This window comes from Podarcis erhardii (assembly GCF_964252035.2).
Source record: "Podarcis erhardii genome assembly, chromosome: 11".
In the NCBI taxonomy this organism is placed as follows: domain Eukaryota; kingdom Metazoa; phylum Chordata; class Lepidosauria; order Squamata; family Lacertidae; genus Podarcis; species Podarcis erhardii.
The window spans coordinates 55,394,266-55,409,095 of NC_138501.1; the positions used below are offsets into that span (position 1 = coordinate 55,394,266).

Sequence of the window (14,830 nt, forward strand, 5' to 3'; positions counted from 1 at the left end):
GCGCAGGGCTGCGTGGCCCCGGAAGGGGATTTCCCCCCTCGGCTTGCTGGGGCGCGTGACGTCATAAAGGGGCAGGCGGGGCTGGGGAGAGAGTGCTTCTGAGAATGTGCAGAGCGCGCCGCAGGGAGAGGCGGGGCTGCTTTGGCGCAGGGAGGCCTCCGAAGGCGGGGAGGCTCCCCCACGCCAGTGTTGCTGCTGCTGCTGCTGCTGCGTGGGATCCTAGAACCTCAGGGTCGCAGAGGGTTATCTGGCCCAGCCCCCTGCAAGGCAGGAATCCCAGCTAAGGCGTCTCTGACCGATGGCTGTCCAACCTCTGCACCTTCAAAGGCAGTCCGTTCCACCGTTGTTGTGGTTGTTGTCCCCCCCCCCCATAAAATTTTATTTAGAATATACTAAAAAACTAACCTAAATAAAATCAGAGAAAGGAAAATGCAGAGTCCTTTCTTAAATACAGTGGTACCTCAAGTTAAGAACTTAATTCGTTCTGGAGGTCCATTCTTAACCTGAAACTGTTCTTAACCTGAAGCACCACTTTAGCTAATGGGGCCTCCTGCTGCCACCACGCAGCCAGAGCACGATTTCTGTTCTCATCCCGAAGCAAAGTTCTTAACCTGAGGTAATATTTCTGGGTTAGCGGAGTCTTTAACCTGAAGCGTCTGTAACCCAAGGTACCACTGTATAGTTCTTAACGCAAAAAGGGGTGGGCCCTTCCAGATCTCACCTAGGAACTTCCCCTTTCTTCCCCCAGTCTCCTACTCTGGGACTTCTTCCCTTCCCTGCCTCTCAGGGTCCTTCACCAACCATCCATCACCTTGTGTGTATAATCCCAATAATGTCCCGGAGGAGAGGACACCATACAAAACAAAAGGAGAAAAAAATGAAGAGGGAATATAAAAAGAGGGGGGGGGGGGTAAGGGGGAAGGGGATAAGAAGGAATTCTGATTTTCCGTCTGTCAGTTACATAAAAAATATTCACCTTAAAATGACATCCAGCTGTTCTACCTTCTTCTAAGCAATAATTTCCCCAATCTTCAGACCCACATTCCTGCATTGCAGGGGGTTGGGCTGGATGTCCCCTGGGGCCCCTTCCAACTCTACAGTTCTCTGATTCTATGAAATGTCTCAAATCTTCATTTCCACACAAAAAGTCCAAAAGGGGTTGTCTGATTATTATTAACAATAAATGACAACAATTCCCCCCCCCCAATGAAACATAACAGCTCTGCTTCCAACCATTCCTCCATATGAAGGCTGCTACATCACTTCTGAAACTTAGCAGAGAGATGTGGGAGGAGTGAGGCCCTTTTCTGCATTCCCAGGGCCAGGGCCAACTGCTCTTTGGTCCCTCCAGTTAGCAGTTAGCAGGTAAAAGATCAAGGGACCCCTGACCATTAGATCCAGTCGTGGCCGACTCTGGGGTTGCGGCGCTCATCTCGCTTTATTGGCCGAGGGAGCCGGCGTACAGCTTCCAAGTCGTGGCCAGCATGACTAAGCCACTTCTGACGAACCAGAGCAGTGCACGGAAACGCCGTTTACCTTCCTGCCGGAGCGGTACCTATTTATCTACTTGCCCTTTTGATGTGCTTTCGAACTGCTAGGTGGGCAGGAGCTGGGACTGAGCAACAGGAGCTCACCCCATCACAGGGATTTGAACCGCTGACCTTCTGATCGGCAAGCCCTAGGCTCTGTGGTTTAGACCGCAGTGTCCCACATGTTAGCAGGTAGATAGTCACTATTCATGAGAGGGAAAGTTGGTATTTTCAGTTTGACTGACCCAACAGCTATCTTTCCAGGACTCCTAGGGCCTCATTCCCTCATTAGATGAAAAACACAGGATAGTATTCAACTAAATTTTACTCAAAATTAGACTCATTGAGATTTAACGAAAAAGACTTCAATTGGGTCCATTTACCCAGAGTGGTACTTTGCTGAATACCACTCACAGCAGGCCTTGCTTTAGACTTCATCCCCTCCACGGCCCTCTTCAAATAATTTAGAACTGAAGATTTCACAAGAGACATTTTGATAATCAAGAGATGAGTCATTAAAAAGAAATGCAGGCTTTATAAATTCTTAAGTACCCTGCATGATGATCAGGCAAATGGAAGAAAATAGCTTATCCAACACATCTTTCAAAAGGGGAGCTGGGCGGGGGGGGGGGGGAGCAAACCTCTGTGTCTGCCAACATCTTTTGGGCCGCCCCAATACAGCTTGGAAAGAGAAGCTACCCAGAATCAGATGAACAGGAAAGCCCACCATTGTGCCCACAGACCAAAATGGAGACACCACAAACCCATCTGTGTGCTGTTACCACATGGTGCTATGTTTGCAATTCTCTCTCTCGTAAATGCTAAGCAACCTGACTGATGGAGCCCTGGGCATAAAGGATAAGCACAAAGGAAGAGGCAGCAAGAGGACAGAGCTAGGCTTGCTTCTACCTCAGGAATGGATTGTTTTGGTGCCAGTTAAGAAAGCGCCCCCTCCCCACCCCTTCCTCCCAAATCTGCAGCAAAGAAAAGAGCAACTGAAGATTTTCACAATACTGTGGGGCTTCGTTTTACAAATACCTGGACTAGAGTCACCCCTCTCTGCTTGCTTGCTTCCTCCTTCCACTAAGGACATAATCTCAAAAATAACTGAATGATACAGGAGCAAAGACGTGGAGCTTCTGCAAAACCCCCACATCCTTTCCACTAGGACGAGGGTCACTGTCATCACTTGTCTTTGGTGACTGCAACTGAAACATTCCCCTTCCCAAAGGCAAAGCAGAGCCCTGGAAGATCCGCTGAGGAAGCTGTCTGGAAGAAGGGCCTGGCAAGGGCAGAGGAGAGGAGAGGAGAGGCAGGAGCAGCAGCAGCTCTAGGGTCCCTGGCTGCTCCCCACAAGGAAGCTTCCCACATTCTGGGCGAGTGATTCTGTGTGAGGAAACTTTGTCTGCCTCATGCATGGCTGCAGGTATATCGGGAAGGATCTGAAACATAAGGAGGGAGGGGAGAAATCGGTGTCAGTGGTTGCTAAAGCAGAGATGGGCAGGTTACGATGACCGAGGGTAGGAGGAGAGCATGGTCTATGGTGACCAGTGCCGAGGGCAAGAGGGGAGAGATGCCCAAAGTGTTGCAAGCAGCCAAGAGACCAAGGCCCTCCCTGCAGCCTGAGCATCGTTGGTCAGGTGTATGTATGGGTGGAAAGTCGCAGCAGCAGCAGAGTGGGAGCCTGGATGGCCTCTTCCCACATCCAATACTGCACTCCCTCATCCTCTGTTCAGGGGGCAGGGACAGGATTCAGCAGCATGCACACACCTTTCCGCCTCTTCCTCCAAGCCTGCAGCGTCCACATGGAGCTTCTGCCAGTGGGCAGCTGCCTCCTGCCTTCGGTCCAGCTTCCAGAGGGTGTGCGTAAGGTACAAGTTAGCAGAGGGCCTGTCTGTAAAGCACAAAGGAAGCGGCATGACCAGAGCTGGCCTCAGGGCCGCTGGGCACCCCAGGAGAAATCCCAAAATGCCCCTGCCCTCCCCACACTGGATCTTGCTGAGTGGCCCCATCTCGCCCACTGCCTTGGTCTACACCCTCCCCTCCACCAGGGGCAAAAAGGGCCTGCATTTAGTCTGCCTCAAAGAGCTCCAAATTCTGTCCAGGTTGATGGACTGTTGTAAGCTGATGGAACTGTTGGTACGGGCCGAGACCGGAGAGGGGAGACGGTGAAAGAAATTTGGGAATTTAAAGTGTATATATCAAGAATTATTTTTTTTTAATTGCTTTTAATGAGAGATGGAGAAATCGTGAAATGGAATTTTTATGACCTTAGGGGAAATGTCTTAAGAGAACGAGTTTAAATATATTAGTTTTAATGAGAAATAAGATTAAATAAAGTAAAAGTGGATGGCTAATTGGTGAAAGAGAGAATGGAAAATTACAGTATATTAAGATAAATTATTAGGATAAAAACAAAGATGGAGGATTTGCTGAAATATCTATTTGACCTAGAAAACAAAGAGGGGAGGTGTGAGGAGGTCAAGGAAATAAGTCATAGAAAGAAAATCATGTAAAGGTTTAACTTGTTTTTTTCTCTTTTTCTTTTTTGATTGTATGTATTTTCTAATTATTTTTTTCCTTTTTATCTGTTTTTGCTTTCCTGCTTTTTTACTTTTTCATTTTTTCTTGGAAATGTCCTGTTTTTCTGTATTGTGTTTTGTTTCTTTTTTTTTTTGTAATGTTTTAAAACCTGAATAAATATTATTAGAAAAAACAACAACAAAGAGCTCCAAATTCTGTCTCCTACTTTACAGAAGTTACCTAAGCATATATCTAAATACTTACTTTGCATAATTTATTTTGCATGCTCTGAAAATTACTCGAGCCTCCCCACCCACTCCTTTAACCACTAGACTGACTGGAGGCCAGGTCCCTCGCATAGGCAAAGGATTCCTGGCTGTGGGTACCTGGACAGACAAGCAAGCTGTGTTGGAAATCCGCCAAAGCCTCTTTATTCCGCCCCAGATGCAGGAACTGGATCCCTCGTCCCGTCAGGGCCAGCTGCCTGATTTGGGGAAGCACCTTTGCTTCTGACAGCCCCATCTGCTCTGCCTCCTTTTCAGTGCTGCTATTGCTGCCTGGTAGAGAAAGAAGACCGTTGCCCTTGGGTTTTGCTCTCCCAGCCATGAGCCAGAGAGGTCAACAGAAACAAAGCCAATTCTCTGGCTCTGTTCTCTCCCTGCCCGCTGCCCTTTCTGCAGAGTCTACTCTTGTTCCCACATGCGGGGGGGGGGGGCGGTCAAGAGAAAAAAAATGGAAGCAGAAACCTCTCGTGCCAAGTGGCTGGACTTCAAGTTGTGATGTCACAAAAGGACCAGTCTGGACTCATGGCATGATTAAACGAGAGGTGAGGACTCTCCTAAACCATTCCCACCTTGGGCAGCAGTAGGTTAGCTCTAGCCCTACAAAAGGGCTTTCCCCAGCTCCAGAAATCACTCCAGCCAAGAGGAAGGCAGACAGAAACTGGCGGTAAGCATCCCGATCCATACCTGTGGTCACAAAACGAACTCTCAGAAGATCATTAAGACACCTGTTGGGGAAGGAGCAAAGCACAATCATCTTAGGGCTCTCGGATGAAAGCCAGAGTCAAGAGAATTTGAGGGGCTATTCAGGTATCTACTCAGTTTTCCTGACAGAAGGGGGAACAAGCGCTTATGGGCATGCTGGTGGGTTTTGGCCTGCATGCAACCAGACCACACAAGCACAGAAACTGGACCATGGGGCCGGCTTCTCATTTCAAGGCTGCAAAGAGAAGCTCAGGGGTGGAAGCAGGACTTTCAACACACTTTGCAGCTCCTTAGCAGACTCCACGGCAAGCAGAACCAAACAAGGAGGCATGCAGTTGTTCCTTTGAGCTGCGAGATCTGGGGTCCTGGGGCAGAACACGGAAGTTTTAAGTACCAAGGTATACACAGCCTTCCTTAATGGGACACATCCAGGGCTGCATCTAATACGCCATCCTGTCTCACAAGGCCAGTTCCCTTTGAATGGCTGCAAGAGAATGCTCTCCTAGCATCCAATTAAGGGACGGACAGGACGAGGCACTCAGAACCATCTTCCCTGGATCACAAACTGGGAGCCCGATTACCTGCTCAAGTGGCTTATGGCTTCCTTGGCTTCTCCTAGCCCAGCCCATGCCAAGCCCTGGATCAAATAGGCAGCTGCTCGCCAAAGGACGCAGAGCAGGCTCTCCCTCTTCCGCTTCATGAGGCTGCCAGCAGAATTTGTCAGTGAGGACCCAGCAGGCCCCGGGAGGTCCTCTGCAGCCCTCAAGTCCAGCTCAATTGGCAGCCTCTCGGGGATCAGTCCATTCATCCGGGCTGCCACCTCTTCACACACTGCAATGGCATCTCGATGCCTGGCCAGCTCTTCCAGGGCAGAGGCGGCCTCTAAGAAGACCTCGGGGATCCTGGGCAAGGCCAGCTCACCACACAGAGACACCTGCAGAGGAGGAGGAGGAGGAGGAGGGCCCCAGCCAAGGATCAGAAGGTGCTGGTTCCACAACAAGGAACACAGCACAGGCAGTACAGTAAATACTGCTTGAGAGCCAAGAGTGCTAAAGAAATTGGGCAGGCGCGGGTGCAAATGTCTCAGGCCACCATCAGCTGCTGAAGCCAACATGGAAGCCAGGATAGCAACTGATACATGAGAAAGACTTGGGGGGGGGATCCCTCACTTCTTTATCGTTGCTGACAAGGGTCCTCCTTGGCTATGGCTGCCCCAGAAAGATGCTGGGGTCACTGGGTGTATTTGGGCAAGTCAGCACTGACATACCCAGAGGGTTACTGTGAAAGGACACAAGATTATGTCTTCAAAGTCATTTGCACACAAGGAGAAGCATCACCTCAAGGCTGAATGGCCACCATGACCTCCGTGTGCCCTTGAAGACTGCAAAACATTGCACTCATCTCCCTGGGACTGGCACTGGCTTCCTGTTATCCTCGAGAGACTGTTCAAGATGCTGCTGCTGACCTTCAGAAGGCAGAATACCACCACCACCACCCCCCCCCTCTGCCCCAGTAACTGAAATCTTCCTCTCGAGGACTGCACACATGCAACACATTGGAAGAGCAAGAAGCGTTACCAAGCCCTTGCAGATTAGGAAGCACAATTCAAAAAGCAAATGTAAAACAGTCTGTCAAGCTCTAGTTGGAGAACTATTTAAACCTTTAGCTGTATAAACCCCATACATTTATGCCAGGATTGCATTTATCGTGCTTCTTTATGGAGCTGTTTAAGTGGACTTCCATGCTACTTGCTACATTTGTGATTTGATTTATTGTTAGCCCATTCTCTGCTATTGCTGAGAGTGCGGGGCTTGCACATTCCTTCGCACAAAAACCAGCAGATGGCATGAAGATAAAATAGCTGCAAGGTGCCAACCTGGTGAAGAGGCCCTTCCTGGAACAGAGCCAAGAGGTCCAGGTAGTGCTCCACTGCCTCACTCACCCTGCAGGAGAAAAGAAAACAGTTTGCTTCCACGCCTAATCCAAGGTGCTCATATTAGTATTTAAAGCCTTAAATGACATACCCCCCCCCCAATATCTGAAATACCCTCTCCCCCTCTTTAGCTTGGCATCTGGCAGTTAAGGTGGTTTTGTTTTTGTTTTTGTTTGGGGTTGTTGTTTTTGCCATATTTATACTGCTCTGGAATGGTTTTACTTGTTTTTATCATGGTGATTGTTTCATCTGTTTTTATAATTGAATACTGTATGGTTGTAACCTTCCCTGGGCCCTAACAGTGGATAAGGAATCTGATAAATAAATTAAAATAAACAACAGGAGCTGCAAGGACCTACAAGGACATCCCATGGCGTCCTAAAGACAGCTCCCTGCCCTCATTCAAAGTGAGCTCATGAGCTGATGAGCAATTTCCTTCCAGCAGGAGTCTCCTGCTAGTAATTTGAGATGCCTCAGGAAAGTTCTCCCTAGAGAAAACTGAAGCCAACAATTCCCTCCCCACCTCAAGTGAGCAACCAAGGAGACTTACGTAACAGGAAGGGGGGAGCACTCACCTCCCTGCCTGGAGGTTCCTTTGTGCCAGCAAATATTTTACATCTGACGGACAAATCTTGACAAAGAAGCTACTCAGTTGTGATGCGCAGGTGAGCAGCTCCATTTGGATCAGGGAACATGGACTGGCAAGCTCTGCCATTACCCGTGCAGGACCATCCAGAGCCTGAGGCAGGGAGAGCGGAGGAAATGGGAACATTGGTGATTTCAGAGGCAGTGCTAGCTGCTCCAGCACCTGTGCTCCCAGGGCGGGGCCATGGGGATGGGGCAAGCGTCCTGGGGGGCACCGCGGTGAGCATCTCAGGGCAAAACACCCATGGGGGTGGAGCGAGCCACCCATGACCTGCTTCCTGGGTGGGGGGAGAGGGAGCCTGGGAGTGGGGGGCAACAGTGCAACGCCCGCCCATGACTCCCAAGCCTCCCCTGAGCTGGCAAAATGAAGGGGGAAGGGGGGAAGACCACTGGCAAGGTGGTGCAGCTCCACCCCTTCACCCGACGGCTCGGGGTAGGCCTGGGAGTCACGGGCAGGTGGGGTGCCGAATGTCACCCCCTTCACTGATGACACCTGGGGCGGGGCACCCCCACTGCCCCCCTTCCTCCACCCCTGGGTGAGTCAACACTGTTGGGCATCAGACAGAGTGGAATTGTGCATCTCAGGAGAGATCTGCATTGGCTAACTCCTCCTGCCCTTCTTCATGAGGGGATATTGGACCTTGGGAAGGAAGGAAGGAAGGAAGGAAGGAAGGAAGGAAGGAAGGAAGGGAGGGAGGGAGGGAGGGAGGGAGGGAGTCCAAGGAAAATGGCTGGTCTGCCTGGACCAAGGGCAGGCAGGTATCTACAGCCACCTCCTGGCCAGTTGGCTCCCTCATCTGTCAAGTAGGGAGGGGAGCAAGCCAGAAGCGCAGCCAGTTCTTCTCAGGCAGAGCAGTTGCAGTGCCAATGCAGCCCCTTGGCATCGTCATGCAGGGATAGGAAAACCTGAGACACACCTGATACAGCAGCACCAGGACCTCCAGCTCAGCCTCCAGAAGCCCCAGTTGGTGGTACAACAGGGATGCTTGGTACAGGGCAGGGAGGAACGTGAAATCCACCTGCAGGGCTCGTTTCAGGTACTGAATTGCCACCTGTGGCTTGTCCTGGAACACAGAGGAGCAGATGCAATACGAAGTGCCGACATCCAAAGGTGCTTTGCTGTAACCTGGGGCATAAAACTACCTTCCAATAAACAAAGGTGCGTAGCAGAACTCCCATAATTCTCTGCTTGTGCATTTGTTGTTCTAGAGATCTGTGAAAAGCTGGTTTCTGATCACAGGTTGAGGGTTAAGCCCACCTCCCCCATTGTATAATCGCAGAAATGCTTTTATTGCTTTTAGCCTTTGTACCTACTGTATTTCATCACGTTTTATCTTATTGCACACCACTTCAAGAGTGGTATTAGTAACCCTTATTTACTAAATACAATGTTTAACATTATTTATTAAAGGATATTTCACTAAAATATTTCTCAATATTTTAACATCATTACTGCTTGGCAAGAAAACATTTGCAATGCCTATGTTTTATCTCAAGAATACTGCATTATGAGAAATTCTACCCACCTGGTTCTTTTGAAGTACTGCCTTTTAGTTTAAAATTTTTAATTCTTATTTTTAACGCACAGAATTTTAAATGTTCTACCATGTATGCTTTTTATCACGAGTTGCTCTGAGATGTTTTTGTAATAAGTGACAAATGCATGTAATAAATACATAATTTTAGGCCTTTCCTGCTTAATAAGCCAAATTCCTAGCTCTCTGGCATTAGCAGTGCTTAAAAGAAGCCCCAATAGGAGAGTGGCAAGGCAGAGCACCCCCTGGTAAGGGGGAAAGAGAACTTAGACCAACATGGCACTCTCTGCTGCGGCTCTCAGAACCGCTGGAGGCCCCACACTTCAGGGGCATATTGACACAGGTTTGCCCTGATAGCAACACTTTCCCCCTTTCCTTCCATGTGCTGCGTTCACAAGCTGTGCCACCCTGCCACCCTCTCCCCCCTCAACGCACCCATACCATTTTCAGGTTGCAGCATCCCATTAAGGTGAAGATCTGGGCAAGGCGGCGCCTGGAACACAGCCCCGTAGCAGCTGTTTGGAGAAGGGCAACAGCGGCAGGGAGATCACCGGCTTCCAGTTCCTGAACTCCTGGAACAGAGAGGAAAACCTGTTCCCACCTACTGAGTAGAATTTGACAAGGAACTCCAGGAGCTGCATGACCAAAGCAGAACAGAGCGTGGTCCCCCATCTTTTGTTTGGACTTGTATGTGATAACTGGGCTTACACAGAGCTGTAGGGTTTTTAAAAATATGACTTAAAGTTGCTATTACAGTTACTGAACATTAGCAGAAGCTCAACAGGAAGAACATTTGAACAACAAAATCAGTTATATTGGAGGGTGCTGGGCTCTCCCTCACAGGAGGCTGAAAAGCCATCTGTTTGTGGGGAGGGGGTGCTCTAGAGCTCTGGTTTTCCCCCTCTGAAAAAGGGGTTGGTCTAGACTGCCTACAAGACACCCCCCCCCCATTAAACAATTCTATTATCCAGACTTTGCTCCTGAGACAGAGTGGAAAGCAATTAAAACAAGTCTATCTAACATCTGAGCCAGAAGAGCAACTGGGAGTCCTATAGCTTTGTTATAATCCAAAACCACATCCTCCTCCTCCTCTTTCTCAGAGGAAAGCATTTAATCTGCCTTGGCACACTCAATCCCTGACTCAAGTAACCTGCAGACGGACTGATTTTGCCTCCCTAGCAAGTGGCTTCCTGGCAGAAGCAACTGTAGCTGCCGAGGTGCGGGTCAAAAGAGAGAAGGCGTACAGAAGCAGCAGGCATGCAGAGAGTGGGAAATCACAGCCCCACCTTGCAGAAAGGCAGCCGAAGTCCACAGGATGCCTTTCAACTCTTGGACACTCTGCACAAGGAGGGGGTCAGACTCTGCCATGTCAGGTGGCTGCCACATCTGGAGCAGGGAAAGGAACTTGTTCTGATGGCCATGGCAAGGAGGAGGCCTCAGGCTCTGAAAAAGGAATAACGGTTCATCGTCAAGAGTCCTGCAGCACTTTCAACAGTAGCGAATTTCTTGGAAGAACGGAAGGGCAACTCTGCTGGATCAGACCCAAAGGGGTCACACCTAGTCCAGCATCCTGTGACTGTCATGGCCAATCGGATGACTCCTCTGGAAAGCCCAAAAGCAGGACTCTCCCCATCTGGGCTCCCCTGTAACTGGTCCTCAGAGGTATCCTGCCTCCAGGACTGGACGTGGTGCCATTCTCTACATGCCAGCCAGGCTGGCAGCAGGGAGAGTCAGAGGAGAGGCTGGAGGCAGAGGGGAATGCCTGCTTCAAACTATAGGCAGGCAACTGGGCTTACCAGGCAGAACTGCAGAAGCCCACCTGTCCTTTTGCTGTTCCTTTCCCAGCCCATGGCCCCTCAGGCTGGTTACTGGTGTGTGATTCAACCAGGGCCAATGAACAGTCAGCGCATGCCAGGTCTTTCATCAGAGCTCCTTGCAGTCCCACAATTTAAGCTGAATGGTCATGTAGAGGTTGATGAGAGGCCCAACTACCTGCTGCAGCACCGCAAGCTGCCATCCCATTTGCAAAGGGTGGGGAAAGCTTTCACTTAGGAGGGAAGGGATAAATGCCTCAATACAGATGCTATGCAGCTCCAGGCTGCTGTTAGCTACCTTGGCGCCATTCAGAAGCTGAAAGAGGCCTTCCGCGGTTGCGAGGCGGTTTGCTGCAAGCCACAGCACCCCCTGCAGGGCAGCCAGTCGATGCAGAGGGGCCTGCAGTTCTTCAAGGGTATCATCCTGGAGCACCCTCTGCCAGCGGCCCTCTGAGCCAAGTCCTTGGCCAGACACTGCACACACCTCTAGAACTAGCAGAGACAGACAGACAGAGGAAAACCTGCATGGATATCACTTTCAGTCAAAGGTGGGGCTGGGGAGAGAAGTGCTGCATTGTAGGATTCTTTGCACTTAGAGAAAGACCAGGCTCCATCCAGAGTGGATTTGGAACACCTGGGAAGAATCCCCTCCAACTCCGGCATCCCACTTCCTCAAAAAAACAGGGCCAGCAGCAAAAACATCCAGGTATGTATTTATTCATGACTTTGATTCTACCACCCATCATTTGGAGAGCACGTGGAGACATTTCTCTTACCCCTGCTCAGCCCATGATCTATCACTCCCAATAGTTTCTCGCCAGAGTTGCTGGAGAGGCAGATATCAAACACCAGGGAATTGTAGAGGATAGCCAACTCCAGTGGCAGAGCTGGGAGTGCAGCTGGAAGCCCTGCGAAACAAGAGGGAGAGAGAATTCAAAGGTGAACCCTTCCATCCACCTGAAGAACTCACCAGGTGGCCCCATGTCAATGGTCGTTGGGGGTCAGCACCCAAGGGGTTTGCAGCATCTGAGCACCCAAAGTCAGGAAGGGCAGGCAGGCAGGCGCTTTCAGGTTCCAGACTTGGCAGCAGTGAGGTTAAGGAAGGATGGCCAGCCAGAGTTCAGGGAGTGAGAGTCTAGCTGTTCACACAAGACAGGAAGCCCATTCCACTTTGGAGCAAATGATGCAGCTCTTTTTGCTGAAGCTAAGCAGGTCTGGGCCTGGCCAGTGTTTGGATGGGAGACCACCTGGGAACTGCCTTGATTCTCAAGGTGGAAGAAAAGCAAGAGATAAAGGGCTAAATAAGCAAATCATACTTTTCCTGTTGCCGTCACCTGGACAGTCCTCTCTTGAGAACTGAGAATGTGGGGAACCAATCCAGCCGGGCTGAAACAAATGCAGTCTCTACTACCCCAGCCATTTTTCAGCTTAACTTGTGGAGGGGGAGATTGTTCACCGCCCTCTCCAAGGCAAAAAAAACCAGCCAGAAACGCGTGAAGAGACCAAAGCAGCAAGGAAATCCAGATTCCCTACAATCAGCTGGGGTGGCCCTGTTGGTGGTGCTGCCACGGGGGTTTCCTGTGACAGGGCCTTCTGGGTGGTGGTCCCCTATTTGTGGGATGCCCTCCCTTGTGAGGGTCTTCTGTCTCCTTCACTATTAACTTCTAGGAGAAAGGGAGAATTTTTTTTTAAAAAAAAAAACATCACTGTTTACCCCGGCATTTGATAGCTTAAGGTTCTATCCCTGGCTACTCTGAAATTATTGGTTTAGGAGTAGGTGGTTGCTTTTTAAATGGTTTTATAGAACACTGCTTTTCATTGGGTTGTATTTTTTAGAAGTTTTAATTGTATTGTTTGTATTGCCTGGGGGTCCTTTGGAGGAAGGTGCAGGATATAAATTGAATAAATAAATAAAACATGCAGAAGGAAACCAGGCTTAACCCCATATGGCTGCAAAGCCCTGCTGGCTTCGGTTTCATCAGGGAGACATCAGCCCAGAACTTCACCATGAGCTGCCCCACACTTGTGCCACAGAGGGGGCCTGGCTACTGCCCATTTTCCAGCCTACCAATAAAGGTTTTTTTTTCTTCCTGAACTGCTACCTTGGATCTTCTGCAGCAGCTTAGTGAAGGCGAGCTGGCACTCGTGAGCCGTTTGTGTCACTGAACTGTCAGGACCTGGAGAACTTGTCACCTGCCAAGAAAAGAGGAGGGAGCTTGAAGGGTCCAGAGGAGGTCAGAAACAACGGCCATGAACAGATTCTAGGACAGGAGCAAGACAATTTACAAGAAGATGGGGCTCTCACAACAATCAAAAGTACGGTAGTACAGTCGTACCTTGGAAGTCTAATAGAATCTGTTCTGGAAGTCCATTTGACTTCTGAAACGTTTGGAAACCAAGGCGCGGCTTCCAATTGGTTTCCGATTTCGCAGGCACGCCGGAAACAATAGCAGAAGCCACACTGGACGTTCAGCTTCCAAAAAAAGTTCGAAAACCAGAACACTCACTTCTGGTTTTCGATCGTTTGGGAGCCGGAACGTTTGACTCCCAAGGCATTTGGGAGCCAAGGTACGACTTGTACTTGTAAGATCTCACACAGAACTAGCTGGACCACTAGAGAGACACTGTACCAGACTCCTTTTCTTCTGTAAGCCCAAGGGCTGTCTATTATTACTGATACTACTCCACCCTGAGAGTCTTTTTGGCACAACCGTGGGGTAAAAATGCTTTAATTAATAAATGTATTTCCATCAGGTTAAAGCCAGAGCTTGGATCCGAGGGCCTAACTGCAGGCAAGGCAGCCTAACATCACCGCCACAAACCTCATTATCTACCATATGTTCTCACGCCTGCGACAGACTTCCATAGGAATGTCATTGCTGATGGGATGTTCCAGCTGGGTAACATAAAACAATGTAGTTTAAAATGGGGGTGGGAGTAATATGGTGGACTTTGCATGCAGGTTGGCATGAATCTACCAAAGCCATTGTCCTAAATGGCCATTGGGCCTGCTCTTCATACATTTTAACTGTATGATTACAAACCACCTTGAGGCTTATTATTATCATTATCATCTAGTTATATACACACCACCCTTTTTCCTGGCGGGGACTCAATGCAGCTTACAGATAAAATATTCAATTTTATCAGCTAATGCTATATTTCTCAATTTCTCTTCCACGGTGTGTGTTTCATTGTTTTCTAGACTATATACAAAATTGATAGAAGCGTAGAGTTGGGAGGGACCCAAGGGTCATCCAGTCCAACCCCTTGCAATGCACGAATCTTTTTTAAGAAGAGTATTAAAATGAAACTAATAATACAGTAAATTAAATGTAAACATTTCTTTTTAAAAAAAGGTTTCAGTAATAACAATCAGCTTATATTGTGTTTGTGGTGTTTCAGCAACAGCCAATATTATGATGAAAACACGGAGAAGGGATTGCAGCGCCGGGTTTGAGGGGGGCCCTGCCGCCGCTCCCCCCAAAGGGGCTTGTGGCCCCGAGTCCAGGAGGGCCCCCGCTCGCGCCCAGCAGCGGAGAGCGGCTCGCTCCCTCGGCTCCCAGCTCGGTTGGACTACAACTCCCATCAGCCCCGGCCAGGAGGTCTATGGTGCGGGGCTGAGGCCGCGCTCGCTCGCGGGGCCTGATGGGAATTGTAGTCCCAGGCCCTGAAGGACCCCGGCCTGCCGTGGCTGAGCAGCCGCTTTTCCTTCGCCCTCGGTCGGGCGTCGCTCAAGGGAGGTACCGTCCGCCAGCGCCGCGCCAGCCCGTCGCTCTCGCCCCGCCAGAGGTCCAAGCAGCTCCCGCCGCCAGCCATGGAGCAAGGCCTCGCCGCCGCCCTCGCCGCTATGGAAACAGGCCCC

General features: G+C 49.8%; 1 protein-coding gene across 3 annotated transcripts; it reads right to left on the reverse strand.

The window, feature by feature from the left end:
• Positions 1 to 2,044: 2,044 nt before the first annotated feature.
• FANCG (FA complementation group G) lies at positions 2,045 to 14,830 on the reverse strand. 3 transcript variants are annotated; one of them, XM_081881493.1, is made up of 14 exons: positions 14,713 to 14,830; positions 13,068 to 13,158; positions 11,742 to 11,873; positions 11,264 to 11,457; positions 10,471 to 10,594; positions 9,593 to 9,723; positions 8,534 to 8,680; positions 7,547 to 7,710; positions 6,915 to 6,981; positions 5,620 to 5,972; positions 5,021 to 5,061; positions 4,439 to 4,609; positions 3,300 to 3,423; positions 2,045 to 2,971 (listed from the first exon to the last, which is right to left on the reverse strand). In XM_081881493.1, exons 1-14 carry the CDS (start codon positions 14,782 to 14,784, stop codon positions 2,860 to 2,862), a joined length of 1,923 nt encoding a protein of 640 aa, XP_081737619.1. In that variant the 5' UTR covers positions 14,785 to 14,830; the 3' UTR covers positions 2,045 to 2,859. The 3 variants fall into 3 exon arrangements, with proteins under 3 accessions (XP_081737619.1, XP_081737618.1, XP_081737620.1); XM_081881492.1 differs by having other exon boundaries at positions 10,438 to 10,594; XM_081881494.1 differs by lacking the exons at positions 2,045 to 2,971; positions 3,300 to 3,423 and having other exon boundaries at positions 4,466 to 4,609; positions 4,906 to 5,061; positions 10,438 to 10,594.